Here is a 16,372-nt window from a genome sequence, read left to right on the forward strand (position 1 = left end):
CCACTTGGCGACTGGATGTGAGAGTCTGGCCCATTTGCTCGTGGCAGAACCAGGAATTCTCCCAAACCTGGAGCATCCTATCAGACAGGGGCTTCCCTTCTGTTCTTGGTAGAAAAGAGAGAAGAACTGCAGGGACCGTTGTTTTTTTTTTGTTTTTTTGTTTTTTGTTTTTTTTTGAGAAGTTTTCGCTACAGGGCACGTGCGCTCGGCCAGACAGACAGAGAGAAACAGAGAGACAGAAAGCAAGAAATCACCCTCCCGGGGGGATGGTCACGCTACAATCCCTTCTCCTCCATTCTCCTCTCGGGATCTTGGGCACGCACGCACACGTGCCCGGCGTGAGTTTTAAGCCACCAGGTCCTGGACACGAACCGCGGTCGACTACGTGGGAGTCCAGCGACATAGCCATTATGCTAACTGCTGGTTCCCGCAGGGACCATTTTTTATTAGATTTGATAAATGAGGAGGAAAGCAGAGCTCTCAGGGAGTGTTCATGGTTTGGTTTTACTTTTATTTTAAACTATGATGGGGAGAAAAGAGATCTTGGTGGGATGCATGAGTTTCTATTTCTTCTGCCTCCTTTTTTCCCTTTCTTTTTGTGCAAAAATGAACTATCTCCAAGTGAAGAAAGGCAAAAAGGTTTTAAAATGTCTAAAAGTGCAAGGAATTAGTGTCTTTTAAAACATGTGTTGGGTCATTGGAAATGTCAGGACGCATTTTTGCATAGAAAAATAACACATCCTGACTTTCCCAAAGACCCAATAGATGTCTTTATTTTTTGTGCATGGTATAAAATTGAAAAAATATTAAAGGGTATCCAGTGAAAAGAAAGTCTCCCACTCTCCAACTTGTAGCTCTCGTCCCTGGAGACAGCCTCTAGCCCCAGTTTCTTATGTATTCCGCTAGAGATATTCATGTTTCCAACCAGTAACAATTGTATTCTGTACCTTGATATCTGTGACTATTTTTTTTTTTACTTAATACATCTTGTTGGTCATTTCATATGAGCAGTTATGCAATCACATTTTTAAAAACATTTTTGCCATAGGGTGCATGCACTCTCCAGAGAGAGAGAGAAAGAGAAAATGAGAAACCATCCCCCAGTTTGGGGAGGGGAGTGGCTACACCACAATCCCTTCTCCTCCATTCTCTTCTCAGGATTTCGGGGCACACATGCACATGCAACTGTGTGTGATTTTCAAACCACCAGGTCCAGGATTTCAGCCATGGCCAGCCATGTGGGAGTCCACCGCCTTAACCACCATGCCACCAGCTGGCCCCAGAATCACATCTTTTGAAGACTGCATTGTATTGCATTGTATAGATATGTTATAATTTATCATTTTCTTAACCATTCCCAGAGATAGACATTTAGGCAAATTTTAAACAATGCTACAATAGGAACTGGATAATGGGGCAGCTGCAAAACATGGTGCTCTGTGAGGCCACTCCCCACAGGAAGGTTTCTAAGTTCACATCCAGAGACCTCCCTGAGTACATGAGCACACACATGCCTACCATCTGGGCCTGGTGGAAGCTAGGGGTGGGTAGTGGCATCAAGACCACGTTGGGGATGTTGTCTCTCTGTCTTTCTCTCACTCTCTCATGAAATAAGCTGTAAAAATGCTACAATACCTATTCTTATAAGTTCTGTAGATAAAGTTACATGTGTAATTTTTTTTTTTTCATTGCCAGAGGCATGTGTGCTTGAGAGAGAGAGGCAGATTCCCCACAGGGCGGGACCAGGTCATGATTCCCCCTTCCTCCATGTCTCCATCCATCAGGAGGTGCCTGGGACCTCCATAGTCTGGGAGGGCTGGGACTCCGGCCACAGTCATGCATGTCGAATCTGACTGCTGACACCCAACCACTGCTTTCTGGGCCCAGCCCTACATACCTAACTTTATCTGTTAAACATTTTCTAAGAGTGTAACTGCTGGGTCAAACAGGACATGCGCATTAGGACATTCGTAATGCTGATCAATGTCAGATTGCCTAACAGCTTGTTATAGCAATTTATGCTGCCACCAGCAATGTACGAGGGCCTGTTCCCTCGAACCTGTGCCAGCACAGCACGTTACCCAGCATTCTCATCCGTGCCAATCTGATAAGGAGAACAGTCATCTTTGTGATCTTGATGTGTGGTGTTCTCACGAGTGAAGTGGAATATTTTTCGTATAGTTAAGAGCCATCTTTATTTATTTTTACTATAGATAGAATTTTTTATTGTTTGCCTATTTTTCTACCGGGTGCTACTCTCTTGCTTATTCATTTGCTTTGCCTATTAGGGTTCGTTTATAATCTGTGTGGCAAATAGTTTTCCCAGTTTTGGGGTTTTATTTGGCATTGTGGAGATTATCATTATCATTTCTTTTGTTATGCAAAATTATTATTATTTTATTTTATTATTATTATTATTGCCATCAGGCACATATACTCACTAGAGGGAGAGAGGGAGGGGAAGTGAGAAATCACTCCCCCCGCACCCCGAGGATGGCCATGGTATGATCCTTTCTCCATTCTCCTCTCGGGATTTTGGGCACACATGCACATGCACCCAATGTGATTTTCAAGCTGTCAGATCCAGGACTCAAACTGTGGTCAGCCATGTGGAAATCTAGTGCCTTAACTACCACACAAACTTGCTGGCCCCATGCAGAACTTTTTTTATTTCTTCATAGTTAAATGTAGCCAGATTTATCAATCTCTTAACACCTTCTGGTGTTTGAGTCTTAAATCCACATGGATAAGTCATTTTATTTCACATTAATTTCTGGTTTAAAGCAAGTTGCCAACAAGGCAGGACAAAAATTTAATCGAGAGTTAAATCTGAGTTCGTGCCAGCAAACACTTTCCTCTATTAACCTTAGCTTAGTTTTTGTAAAGTAACTTTGGACTTTGTTCATTCATTTATGCATTCACTTGTCAGCACTGGGCTGGGTACTGGGAACATACAGATGAATGATGTGGTCCCTGTCCTCACAGTCCAATGTCACCCAACAGTGACATTGAACGTTTGGCGGCCTATGATGGCAGCCCCTGGTGTGTATAGAGGGAACTTTTACCCCAGCTTTTTACCCCAGCCCAGGATGGGGTATGTGGGTATGAGAGGTGAAACAAGATTTCAGGGGCAGTGAGGGTGGGTCCGAGTCTTGAATGATAAGGAGGAGTTTCTCTAAAGTTCTTCTGCTACACAGAGGAGACCATTTGCAGTAGATGTTGGAGGACCCGTGGGGCGTGGGGCCCTTGGGGAACTGTGTCAGCCATAGTGGGGAGGCGGGAGTGAGGCTGGGTATGGACCACAAAGGGCCTCTTCAGCCAGGCGGAGTCAGCCTGTCAGCCTTGACCCTGAGGGTCATAGATAGCCATAGAGGACTACTGAGCAAGACACCAGCATGATCAGACTCACTCTTCCATTGAGAAAGAGATGCTCATTTTCAGAAAAATCACTGCGATATATTCTCCATGAAATTTGTTATAAAGAGTAATCAATAAATACTTTTTGAATATCACCTAGTTTAAAAAATGAACAGTATCGGGGCCAACAGGTGGCATGGTGGTTGAGGCACTGGACTCCCACGTGGCCAACCAGTTCTAGTCTTAGACCCAGTAATTTACTTTCTCACTTTTCTCTCTCTCTGTCTCTCGTGAGCACATGTGCCCTATAGCAAACTTAATAATAATAATAAAGTAAATAAATACTTAAACAAAATGTTAAAAATAGGGACCAGCAGTTAGCATAATGGCTATGTCAGTGGACTCCCACATAGTCGACCACAGTTCGAGTCCCGGACCCGGTGGCTTAAACTCACGCCGGGCGCGTGTGCATGCGTGCCCAAGATCCCAAGAGGAGAATGGAGGAGAAGGGATTGTGGTGTGACCATCCCCCCTGGGGGGTGATTTCTCGCTTTCTGTCTCTCTGTCTCTTTCTGTCTGTCTGGCGAGCGCACACGCCCTATAGCAAAAACCTCTCAAAAAAATTTTTTTTAAATAGACATTATCACTATACTTGGAAAGGCCCAAATGGCATGTGTCTGCCTCCTGGAATGAGGGCAGAAGACACTGCAGGTGGGCGTATCACACGGCACACCTGCTTCAGGGGACAGTTCAGTAACATTCAGGGAAGTTGCAGGTGCACACATCCTTGTCACCCAGTGAGTCCACCTCCAGGAATTACCTACACGGGTAAGCACCAGGAGACATGTGTAAGGGAGTCCACAGCAGCACTGTTTGCCATGGGGAGGGAAACCTCAGCTTCCTCAACGGAAAAGTGGACTAACTCGTTACGGGTTATTCATACCATGGGTACTTTTGTGAAATGGAAGAGCTGAGCCACATGTATCAACAAGGATAATTCTAAAAAAAAAATACAGCTTTGGGGTAGGGGACAAGTGCCAGAACACATGCAGCATGCCGACGTTTGTATGAGGTTTAGAAACATGCGCAGCCATTGTGCGTCTGGGTAGTAACCATACCAACGAATGTGTGAGAATGATAAACACCAGGTTCCCAGGAACAGCTCCCCCTGGATGTGGGCAGAGGGATAGGATTGGAGAGTGTTCATGAGCACTTCAGCATCAGCTGAAATATCCATTTTCTTTCTCTTAAGAGAGATTTTTCACTATAGGGTGTGTGCGCACACCGGAGAGACAGAGAGAGACAGAGAGACAGAAAATGAGAAATAACACCCCCCCACCCACCCGGTGAGGGTAATAACCACACCACAATCCCTTCTTCTTCATTCTTCTCTCGGGGTTTTGGGCACACACACACACATGCCCAGCATGAGTTTCAAGCCTCTGGCTCTGGGACTCGAACCATGGTTAGCCATGTGGGAGTCCAGCGTTGTAACCATTACCCCATCTGCTGGTCCCTCCATTTTCTTTCTTAAGTGGAGTGTTAGTTATATACTTGTTTCTCCTATTCTTTTAAAAATGTTTTAACTTTATTACTTTTGTGTGAGAAAGAGATAAGTACTCTCTCAGGGTCTCACCCTGCCATGATCCTCCCCCCAGCCGTCCAGTCAGCCAGGATTACAGGTGCACCTGGTATGTTCAGTTGACCCTGGATCTGAACCTATGTTCTTTGCATAGGGTTCCAGGATCACACAGCAGTGCCCTACCACCTGCCTGAAAAAAAGTTTAATACAGTATTTTATTGAATCATTATTTTCTAAGATGATTTCAACAGGGAATATAAAAATTATTTTTAAAATTCCTTTCTTTCTTTCTTCCATGAATGAGAGAGGAAGTAGACAGAGACAGCAGCTCCAGTAGAGTCTTGATGTCGCAGTCCACTTCAGCCCCAACCAGCCCTGGGCCACAGGTCTGGCACACAGTGCCCAACGTACTCAGGGAGGTCTCTGGATGCAGACCTGGAACCTTCCCGTGTGGGTCAGCCTCGCGGAGCATTGCATTTTACTGCTACGCCACCTCTGGCCCCTTCGGTATAAAAGTGATTAATAAGCTATTTTATATGCCTTTTCCCAAATGAAGTCTTTGAAATCCAGTTTGTATTTTACTCTTATGGCACATATCAACTGGGGAGACCCACACTGCTAGTGCTTGGTCACTGCGTATGACTGGTGGCTACCACGCTGGGCGGGGCAGAGTTAACCCATCTTACATCGAGGACTGTATCAGGTGACTCTGAGATTCCTTTCTGAATCTGAAAGTCCACGATGATGATATTAAGAATAGCCACCATTGGGACCAGCAGTTAGTGTAATGACTATGTTGCTGGACTCCCACGTAGTTGATTGTGGTTCGAGTCCTGGACCCGGTGGCTTAAACTCATGCTGGGTGCGAGTGTGTGCGTGCCCAAGATCCTGAGAGGAGAATGGAGGAGAAGGGATTGTGACATGGCCATCCCCCCTGGAGTGTGTGTTAGTGAAAGAGAAAGAGAGAGAAGCAGAGATAAAATTATTATGAAACATTTAGGTTGTACAAAAAAGTATAAAGACGGGGGGTCAGTGCTTTCTTTCTTGCTTTCTGTCTCTCTGTCTCTCTCTGTCTGTCTGGTGAGTGCTCACACCCTATAGCAAAACAAACAAACAAACAAACAAACAACAACAAAAAACCCTCTCCCCCAAAAAAGAAAAAAATAGCCACCATTTACTGAGCATTTGCCATATGCCAGCACCTTATATTATCTGTTATCCTCATAATAACCCTATGGGCTAATTATTTGTTTGTTTCTTGTGGTAAAATATACATAAAAGTTGCCATTTTCATGGAAAACAACTGTAGATACCAGAGACAGTGTGGGAGAAGGGTGGGAAATAGCAGAGGGGAAGAGGTAGGGAATAAAGGGGGGGGCAAAATGTGTAAGAAATAAGAAATGGAAAATTATTTCTTGACCACAACACATATGGTAATATCCTTGATTGAGCCAATATACAGTGTATTCTGGATGGAAAAATCTCATTTTGTATACTGTATTGATGTACAGTGAATGAATGTAAATAAATAAGTTTAAAAACTAAATAAATAAATTAGAAAGAAAACTAAGTAAAGAAAAGGGTTGCCATTTTAACCAATTTTAAGTGCCTTATATTAGCTTTTATCTACATATATTTTCTGAGAAACATGCTTGCTATAGGGCATGAATGCTCACTGGAGAGACAGAGAGAAAAGGTGAGAAATCACCCCCGTCGGGGGGGGGGGGATGGCCACGGTTTAATCCCTTATCCCGCATTTTCCTCCTGAGATTTTGGGCACTCATGCACACGCGCCCGGCATGAATTTCAAGCCTCTGGGTCTGTGACTTAAACTGTGGTCAGCCATGTGGGAGTCCAGCACCTCAACCACCACATCATTTGCTGACCCCCGTCTTTATACTTTGTTGTACGACCTAAATGTTTCATAATAATTTTATCTCTGCTTCTCTCTCTTTCTCTTTCACTAACACACACCCACCCACACATGGCTCAGAAATATCTGCCACTTACCAGCTGTGTAGACTCAGGCCAGTTGTCATATTGTCCTAAACTCAGTTCTTCATCTGCAAAATGGAATGAGAGTAGTTAATTCCCAAGGCCACTGTGAGGACTATGAAGTCATGCGTTAGGAGCACAGTTGTCATTATTCTTTATTGGGCACTCAAAAGCTCAGAGATAGACCCCCATATCTGCCTCATTGTCCTCATCAGCACCGTGGGGGCAGTAATTCCTGCCCATTGAGCTCTTGGGGTTGTTGAGTGGATGTAGTGAAAATAGTTTAGCGAGTGTTGTTGCATTACTACCATTACCGGCAGGGGATTTCCTTGAGTGGTCTCAATCATTGCTTTGGATTCCATATTATTGCCCCAGATGGTAGAGGAAGACATTGCCTTGGAGTGGTTAAGTCTTAGCTAAGGTCTCACAGCTCATTGGTGTATCTGGTTAGATGGTGGCAATTTGGGTAAACTGGAAAACAGGCTTGGTTCCTCATGTAGGACTTGACTTGGAGGTGCCCTTGAAAGGTTTGAGTCATTTCTGGAGACCAACTCGCCAAATCCCAAGGCCACTCAGGGTCTCAGGGACCTCTGGCCTTCAGCTGTAGCCCAGCAATCACCCGGTGAGACTGCCCTGCCCCCCTGCCACTGGAGGAGGACCCTGCTTGGTTCTGATCCTCACTTATTCCAGACCTCCTCACCTGGCTGAATCCTCTGGATCTGGCTGCATTTCCAAGGTCAAAGCATTTCTTGGCTCTCGTCCTGACTGTTGTGGGCTTGTCCATCCCCACCTTACCCCCAGGACTGCTGTTAACTCAGACCAGTACATCAAGGGTGGGTGTATGTCTCTGCAAGCAGCTTGCAACCTTCTCCTGGGGAACAGTGGTTGGATGGAGCCTGGGCTCCCTTTTGGGCTATCATAGGGGAGCTCGATCTTTTCCATCTTCAAGGTATGGAGGTTAGAAGTCAGACTTTGGGGTCAGATGCTCTGGATTTGAAACCTGGATGAAACTTACCTTGAGCAAGTATGTCAACTTGTCTAAGCCTCAGTGTTCTCAGAAGTGAAATGGAGATAATAGCCCCTGACCTGTGGGGTCATTGCGCTAACATACGTGGAGAGCTTGGAGCAGTGCCTGGTACCCAGTGAGAGCTCAAGGAATGTGGGTGAGGACAATGAAGATGATGATGACAGAGGATGGGGACGATGACGCAAATCTCAATTGTCTTGAGGTCTGGGAGCACTTGACTTTGTGCCCCACAAACACACACACACACACATACACCCTGAGGCACTTTAACTGTAGACCTCATGCAAAACAAAACAAAACAAAGCAAAGCAAAGCAAAACAAACCTATCAAGTTTTATAGTGTGTGTGGGGAAATCTCCAAGTTGCTGGAGGAACATTTTATATTCGTAGAATATTCTCAGGATTTTTTGGTAAATGCTTTCCAAACTGCAGGTCATAACCCATTAGGGGGTCATGAAATCAGTTTCGGAGGCCATTTCCAGCATGTTTTTAATAAAACAAAGGAGAAGAATAATTAAAGGGAAAGGAAAGTATTCTTGTGCCTGACGAGTATTAAATGTTAATTGCGTTTTATGAAACATTTGTTTTTGTGTACAGATATACATTTATCTACCATGTGTAGATTGGGTTCCCATGTAAATGTATGTGTTATTGTGGGTCATTGTCAAAGAGTCTGAACAACAGCTTAGAAACCACAGTTTCGGTGGGGTTCTGTTTCAGTGCGGACTGCTGCTCCCTCACCTCTGAGCGTAATAGGACATACATGTGAAGCATGGCTTCTCTTTTCCTCTCTACAGAGTCGGTCTCCCAGGGCCATCTGGACCTCACAGAGCTCATCGGTGTCCCGCTGCCCTCGTCCGTGTCCTTTGTCACAGGCTATGGTGGCTTCCCAGCCTACAGCTTCGGGCCTGGTGCCAATGTGGGCCGCCCGGCCAGGACTCTCATCCCCTCCACCTTCTTCAGGGACTTCGCCATCAGTGTCACAGTGAAGCCTGCCAGCACCCAGGGGGGCGTGCTCTTTGCTATTACTGATGCCTTCCAGAAGATCATCTACCTGGGCCTGCGGCTCTCGGGTGTGGAGGACGGCCACCAGCGAGTCATCCTCTACTACACAGAGCCCGGCTCCCAGGTGTCCCACGAGGCTGCCGCCTTCTCCTTGCCCGTAATGACCCACAGGTGGAACCGCTTTGCCGTGATCGTCCAGGGTGAAGACGTGACCCTCTTCATGGACTGCGAGGAGCACAGCCACATCCTCTTCCAGCGGTCCCCCCAGGCCCTGGCTTTTGAGCCCAGTGCAGGAATCTTCGTGGGCAATGCTGGAGCCACGGGGCTGGAGAGATTCATTGTGAGTCAATGTCGGAGGCTGATGGACATAGACTCGCCATGCAATGAACATAAGCCACTACTGGGTCGTCAGGAAAGTCATGACACATTTTGCATGGAAAAATATGTCATGACTCTCCTGGCGACCTGATATTATGGTTACTCTTTTATTCTCAGGTTCTCAGAGAGGCACACAGGTGATGGTGGCAAGATCACTAGGCTTGGAACCTGGAACCTACATTCCAGTCCTCAGGTTTCCACATAGCCTCCTCACTAGACAGTACTGGGATTCTCTGATTTTTTCTCTATGTTCTTATCCTGTGTGGGGAAAGGAAAACACCGTCACAGGCTTATAAAGTCAAGTGAGATAACCTGAGTGAAAGCACTTTGTACATTTCAAGGCACTGTAAAAATAGTAAGGTGTGTGATATCCTTAAATGATGTTACTTTTGGATATGGTGCCGGTTGCACTTAAGTCATTCCTGCGAAAGTGGAATAAGCCAGAAGACCAGAGTGAGAGGGAGTTTCTTGCCCTTAAGTCATCCCTGCGAAAGGGGAATAAGCCAGAAGACCAGAGTGAGAGGGAGTTTCTCCCTCTGCTTTTTGGACATTGCGCCCTGACAAAAATACCAGAAAATTGACTTTCTTATCAAAATAGGCTTCAACGATGAAGCCATTCTAAAGCAAATTGCTGAATTAATTCTGGATATTCACTGTGGTAGCACATGTATGTACTGATTTCTCCTTGGTGAATAAGACAGGACCAGGGGAGTGGTTATTTGTAGTATTGTGGAAAATGCAGGAGAATTTTAAGAAGCTAAAACCTGTTAGGCAGCTTTTAAAAATGTGTTTCCTTTTTCCATGAGAGAGTGAGAGGCACAGGGTCCTTGTGCCATGATCCATCCCTGGCCATAGGCCTGATCTCTATAGGGACATCCTGGGACACGAACCCGGCACCTTTGTATGTGGGTCCAGTCGTGTTACTGGTGTGTCACCATCTGGCCCTATGTTGGATGATTTTTAAATGCTCACTTTGGGAGCCTCATAGAGTAAGCTGTCAAGTGTGGAGACAGAGCCTCTAGCCAGAAGCTTGGAGCAATGGGGGTTTTGGGGCTGGTGGGATGGAAGGCTTTCTGGGAGATGGGGAAAAGGGAGGGGGAAGGAGGAGAAGGCTGCCGCTGACAGACAGGCTGCTGTGGCTGTCCACACTGGAGACAGAGCTCTTGGAAGCCTGCTCCGGCTAAGGGGGTTTGTAGATGCTGGTCCAAGGAGAGCCCCCTGCAACTGAGTGGGCCAGGAGATGGCTGGGCTTCCTCGGCTCCACCACAGGCTCACATTCTCACACCCATCCTGTCCTTTCAGTCCTTCTCGGCCACAGTCATGGTTTCCACTGGCACTCATGCCAGGGACGTGCACACCGTGACTTCTGGTCCCTCTGCTTTTCCCCAGGGCTCCATCCAGCAGCTCACCATCCACCCAGACCCCAGGACTCCTGAGGAGCTGTGTGAGGCTGAAGAGTCCTCGGTGAGCACCCCCCAAAACACAGTGGGCTAGGGAAGGTCTGGTACCAGCAATTCCTCACCTCTGACGTCACAGAGCCTCTGCAAGTACTCACCCTGGCAAGTGCTGCCTCAAGTCCTATTTTGGGCTTTTGGCTTTATTTTGCTTTTCAAAGGACTTCAGCCACCTCTTTGGTGTGGGAGGTTGTGTTTCTTATAAGGTGTGAAGTTCTTCTGGGGCTGCGGCAGTCAATGGCCTGGCTGCCAGCCCTCCTGCCAAGAAAGGGTGCCAGGATTCTAAAATCAAAGTTAAAACTTTAAGATAGTCTGGGTGTAAATTCCTGTAAGAAGCAACCTAAATTTAGCTTTTGTGCTTGGCAAGTGAATTCATTCCTAAGTTGGGGATGGGGTGGTAGGCAGGAATAAAAGACTTTTCTTCCCTTCCTCCCTTCTTCCCTCCTTCACTTTTCCCTCCCTTCCCTGAGGATTTGCTGAGCACCTGCTAGGTGACAGCCCTGGGTAGATGCTAGAAAGGCATACGCTGGGAACTGTCCCCATCCGAGCTGTTCATGCAGGCTTGCATACCCAAGTTAGTGACAGAGCTGAGCGTGCTCCAAACACGGGGAGCCCCTCAAACCCAGACTCAGTGGGTCAGGTGGAAGAGGAGGGGGAGAAGGGAGCATGAAGCAAGTCAGGGAGAAGCTGATGCTTGTGCCATGGCCAGCTGTGCCAGGCAGATGGAGAAAAGGCCCCCAGGGAGAAGGGACAGCCCCATGCACGTCACAGAGGCACACGGCGGGGCGCAGTCCTTCTGTTGCTCTCTGGGTGGTGTCGACCCCCAAACAAAACGTAAGTTGATTTTATTAACTTGGTAAAAAAAAAAAATACTGTCAATTCCATCAGAAAGCCCTCAAGCCCCTCAGATGTGGGATTTGGCTCTGTAAGAAGGTTTGCGCTCCTGGAGCCTGAGAGCCCAGCCTGGCATTCATGTGAGGCTGAAGGAAGGGAAACCTGACATGGCCTCACGCAATCATCTCCGCATTGTCCTCAACACGGAAAGCGGGAACAATCCGAGAGTCCAAGAACAAGGGACTGGTTACGAAATCAGAGCCACTGGCTTCCCGGCCTCCCTGAAGGCCGCAATTATTGAGTTAGTCACTCTTCCACGTGGTGGTTCTCGTCGTAGACGTGCAGTGACAGTCTTGCACAGGAGAGAGAAGGGAACCTGGACAGAATAAACAGAGAGACTGTGAAGTGATCTTGCATTTTTTGTTTGAGCAATAACATGTGGAAGAAACACAAAGAATAAGCCACCATACATATTGCACATATGCTGGTCTCTGTCACACACACACACGCACACGGTCCCTCTACAGGAGTCTGTGTGTCAGTTTCTATGATCCTCCCATTGTCAGGCTCTTTGTAATCTGCTCCCCTCCGCCTGTCTCAACACAGGCTTCAGGAGAGACCAGCGGGCTGCAGGAGCCAGACGAAGTAGCTGAGATCCTCGAAGCCATCACCTACACTCAGGCCCCGGTGAGTACTGGGGTCCTGTGCTGTGCAGTCTTGGGCAGCTTTTAGAGGGGCGAGAATCACTGGAGGATGCCCAGAGCCACAGGTCTGCCTTCTCTGTTTCCAGAGCTGTGAATTTAATCACTGCTTTGTCTGAGGAGGCCAGGAGAATACTGACCAATGAGCATTTTGCAAAATCCCCAGGTGAACTGGAATACCAGTTACCCAGGTGCCACCCTGAGCTTGTGGCCATGAGGGGGCTGCCTGAAGGCAAACCCTGTGAGTGGGTCATTTTCTCAGCCTCTCTGAGTTCAGCCCCTGTTCCCCAGAGTGGCAGTAGTAACAGTCCTGTCCCGCAGGCTTGCTGCGGGGGTTAGTGGAGCCAGTGCAGAGACAAGTCTCATCCCAGTGCCTGACAGGAGGAACATGGCCCTGGGCGTGGCTTTCGTGACATTTGCTCAGGCTCCAGCTGTGAGGGCAGAGTCAAGGCTCCCACCCGGTGGTGCTAAGTCCTCCCAGGAGCGTGCTTCTGGTCCCGTGGGAAAGGCAGCTTTCTTTCCAGTGGCTTGGCGTCCCCACTCCTGGAAATGTGCCCTGTGGTCCAGGCGAGGAAGTGACTGAAAGCACTGAATCAGACTGTGGGGACACTGAGCAGCCCATTTTAATGAAAACAGCAAGCAATGTCTGAGTCACTGAGCCCAGAAAAGCTCCAGCAATCTTCTTGCTTGGTCTGGCTCTCTCTGGAAACTCATGTCTGATAGAAGAAAGCAGGGAGGTGGAAAAAAGGCAGGTACTGTGAATTACAGACTTTGGGCCACAGAGCTGTGGGGGTGGCAGCACAGGGTCACAGTCTGTTAACACTGGAAGGACTTGAAAGTCACCTGTTTCTGAACAGCGTTGTATAGAAAACTGCTCTTTGTGTGGATGAGCAAACTGAGGCTCAGAGAAGGGCAGAGACTGGCCCAAGGGTTCACAGCCAGAGCGGTGACTACAACACTGGTTTCCTGATGCCCACCCATGGGTTCATGGCCTGGGTGGTGTTGCAGAAGTCCATCCTTGAACCACAGCTGGCTTTTGGACAGCTGAGATGGAGGAAGTCAGGGGTCCAAGGCGAGTGGGGAAGGGGACTGCTCTGGGCAGTGCTACAGTCCTGCGTGTCCATCAGCCCTCGGCCACCCTGCCAGCTTGTCTTGTGTGGGGGGCAGCAGGGCTCAGAGTGGTGGTCCCTAGGGCCTTCGAGCCTGATGCTGCGCCCACGCCCACCCCAGTGCACCAGGTCACACTCTGAACAAGACCAACTCAGAGAGAGATGCTGACACGCCCAGTGGACCTGAGAGAGGGACAGGAAAGCAGAGTGGAGTTTGAGTATAAGACAATCCCAGGACTGAGAGAGGCTGGGGAGCTGCACACTGGGAGGCAGTGGGAAGGAAGAGAACTGGCATTTCCCAACAGCCGCTGGGTGCCTGGTGCTTTGTAAACTGACTTCGCTTATCCTTGGCACCCCGCTGCGGGGATGGGGGTGACACCGGATATGGAAAGGGCTGCCCAGGAGGGTACATCATGGTGGAGTCAGGACTGTGAGGCCTGGCCTGACTGGTTCCCCAGCCTGGGCCCTCTCCTCAGGACCAGGGCACTGCAGGGGCAGGGGCAGATGCAGGACACGTCCAGCTGAGAAGGGGTAGGATGTAAATCCCGAGAGGATCTGGAGAAGTGAAAAAAAAAAAAAAAAGTTTTGGGGAGCTGATAGACTTGGTGGCCTGTGGGACACCCAGAACAATTTCTTTCCCAGATTCCCCAGCCCCACTCTTCTCCATGGCCTTGAGAGAACGGGTACAGACTGGAGTCCCACCAAGTGTGAGCCACTGACCTTGAGCAAGTAGCTTAACCTCTCCATGTCTCAGCTTCCTCCTCTGCTGAACTAGGAAAAAACTTCGTAGGGTTAGTGAGAGAGTGAGATGAACCGACCACGTGAAATGCTTGGAGAGTGCTTGGCACACAGCAGCTAGCAGTGAATACTGCATTTATTATTATTCTTAATTGCCAGAGGACGTGTGCTCACCAGAGAGAGATGTGGGGGAAGAAGAAAGCCCCCCCAATGGGGCATGGTCGTGCTGTGATCCCTTTGCCTCCATCTCTCCATCCTACTGGGATTTTGGGGCTCACATGCACACTTGCCCTGGCATATTTTCTAAGCCATCAGGGCCGCCATTCAAGCCATGGTCAGCCATGTGGGATCTAGCTTCCTTAACTACCAGGCCATGGGGCAGGCCTGCTTCTTCTGTTTAAAGCTTATTTATTTATTTCTTCCATGAACTAAGAGTACTCCCAACAGAGTCCCAATGCAGCAGTCTGCCCCCCAGCCTCAACCAGGCCCAGATCACAGGCAGCACATTCCCTGTGTACTAAGAGAGGTCTCTGGTCTTGAACCAGGAGCTTCCCTATGTGGGATCATCTCACAGTGTTTTGTTTCCTTGCTGCACCTCCCGTCCCCTAACTGTTGCTTGTTGGTATTGTAGTTGTTCACCTATAGGTTTATTATTGATACTATTCTAATGGTTCCATGGTTACCACTGGCCAGCAGGTTTGATGTAGTAAGGGAGATTGTGCTTCAGAGTGCCCAGCTGGGCTGGACTCAGTGCTGGACACAATGTGGTATCCGCAGTCCCCTCCATGCCACCTGCTTCCTGGCTCGCTGGTGACCAAGGATGACAACATGCCAAACCTCTGTGGCTGCCCTCATTCATTGAGAGAAGTCTCTCTTGGTGGTGACCCTGCACCTGGAGGTCCTGAAGCTGCTGCTGCTGCTGCTCATCTGTGTGTTCCCAGTCATCAGAATCCCTTCCATGTGCGCTCCTCCTTCTATTCCCAGTCTGCGCTCTCCCCAGTGCTTGCATTCATCTCATTTGCAGGGAGGTTTTCTGGATCTGTCCTATAGAAGAGGGCACTAAGGTGTAGAGCAGGGAAGAGCTTTGCCTGAAGACCCCCAGCCTACCAGGGTGCTCTCAGGACCCCACTCTAGCCAGGGACAACCCCCCTAATATCATCTCCTGGAAGGGCTCCAGGGTGGAAGAATTTCCCTCTTGATCTCAGACAGTCCCCTCCCTTCTCTGTCTGGCTTCTTTATTGGAATGAATCTCACTTCCCCATCCTCAGCCTTTCCAGCCTGCCACCCTCTAAGACACAAGCGTAACCAGTGAACTGCATCGCACACTGTCTGAGCAGTCAGGACCTTAAAAGGCCACCCCTCCTCGTCCTTCTCCCTGGGGAGGGTTGAGTCCCTCCTACCCCATTCTTGTCTGTCATGTGGAGTCAGCTTCTGCTGACACATCTTTGCATTTCCAGACAGTTCTGTCTTATCCTGAGTTAGGATGAGCATCTCTGTGGTTCTCAGTCCTGCTGTGCATCAAGTTTTCCAGTGTGTGTGTGTGTGTGTGTGTGTGGTGGAAGGAGGAGGTTAGAGGACAATGTTCAGAGTCTTAAAAAAAGATTCTAGTCTGGGGCTGGCAGGTGGTATAGTAGTTAGGGCGCTGGTCCTGGACCTGGCAACTTGTTTTCTCACTTTCCCTTTCTCTCTCTCTCTGATCAAATTAAAGAGAATAATAATAATAAATAGAATGTAATAAATAATGATTTAAAAAGAAAAAGAGATCCTTGCCTGGGCTGCACACGTAGACGTTCAGATTCACTATTCAGATTCAGGTATGGAGCGAGGTCCAAGAATCTGTGTTGACAGAAGTTCTGCAGGTGATTCTGACCCACAGCCAGACCTCTCTCTCCACCAAACCCGCACTCTCATGGTTCTCCAAACTCCCCAAGCACTTCTTCCCCTCATCCAGGCCTTCCTGGGACATGAGCTTTTATGGCCGTGCTAGGGGTCAATGCCCAGCTGGGAGGAATGGGGGAGTCCTCCCTGGTCTTCTTCACACGTCTTTTGGTGCCTGCTCTCTGCTCCCACCACTGCCCTAATTCCTGCTTCAGGAACTTCAGTGCAATCCCCAGTCTCTGGCCTAGACGCCAGCCTCCCACAGTCCCTGCTCGCATCGCCACCAGGAAGGACTCTCCAAAGTACACGGCTGA

General features: G+C 48.4%; 1 protein-coding gene across 1 annotated transcript in view; it reads left to right on the plus strand.

The window, feature by feature from the left end:
• COL15A1 (collagen type XV alpha 1 chain) overlaps window positions 1-16,372 on the plus strand; it is a 122,423-nt gene that overhangs the window by 38,903 nt on the left and 67,148 nt on the right. Inside the window, exons 3-5 of the mRNA XM_006161378.2 lie at window positions 8,759-9,306; window positions 10,734-10,808; window positions 12,239-12,319. Of these exons, the coding sequence (XP_006161440.1) occupies window positions 8,759-9,306; window positions 10,734-10,808; window positions 12,239-12,319 (704 nt within the window). The remainder of the gene's footprint in view (window positions 1-8,758; window positions 9,307-10,733; window positions 10,809-12,238; window positions 12,320-16,372) is intronic.

This window comes from Tupaia chinensis, unplaced genomic scaffold, assembly GCF_000334495.1.
Source record: "Tupaia chinensis unplaced genomic scaffold, TupChi_1.0 Scaffold138491_1, whole genome shotgun sequence".
Classification (NCBI taxonomy): Eukaryota; Metazoa; Chordata; class Mammalia; order Scandentia; family Tupaiidae; genus Tupaia; species Tupaia belangeri.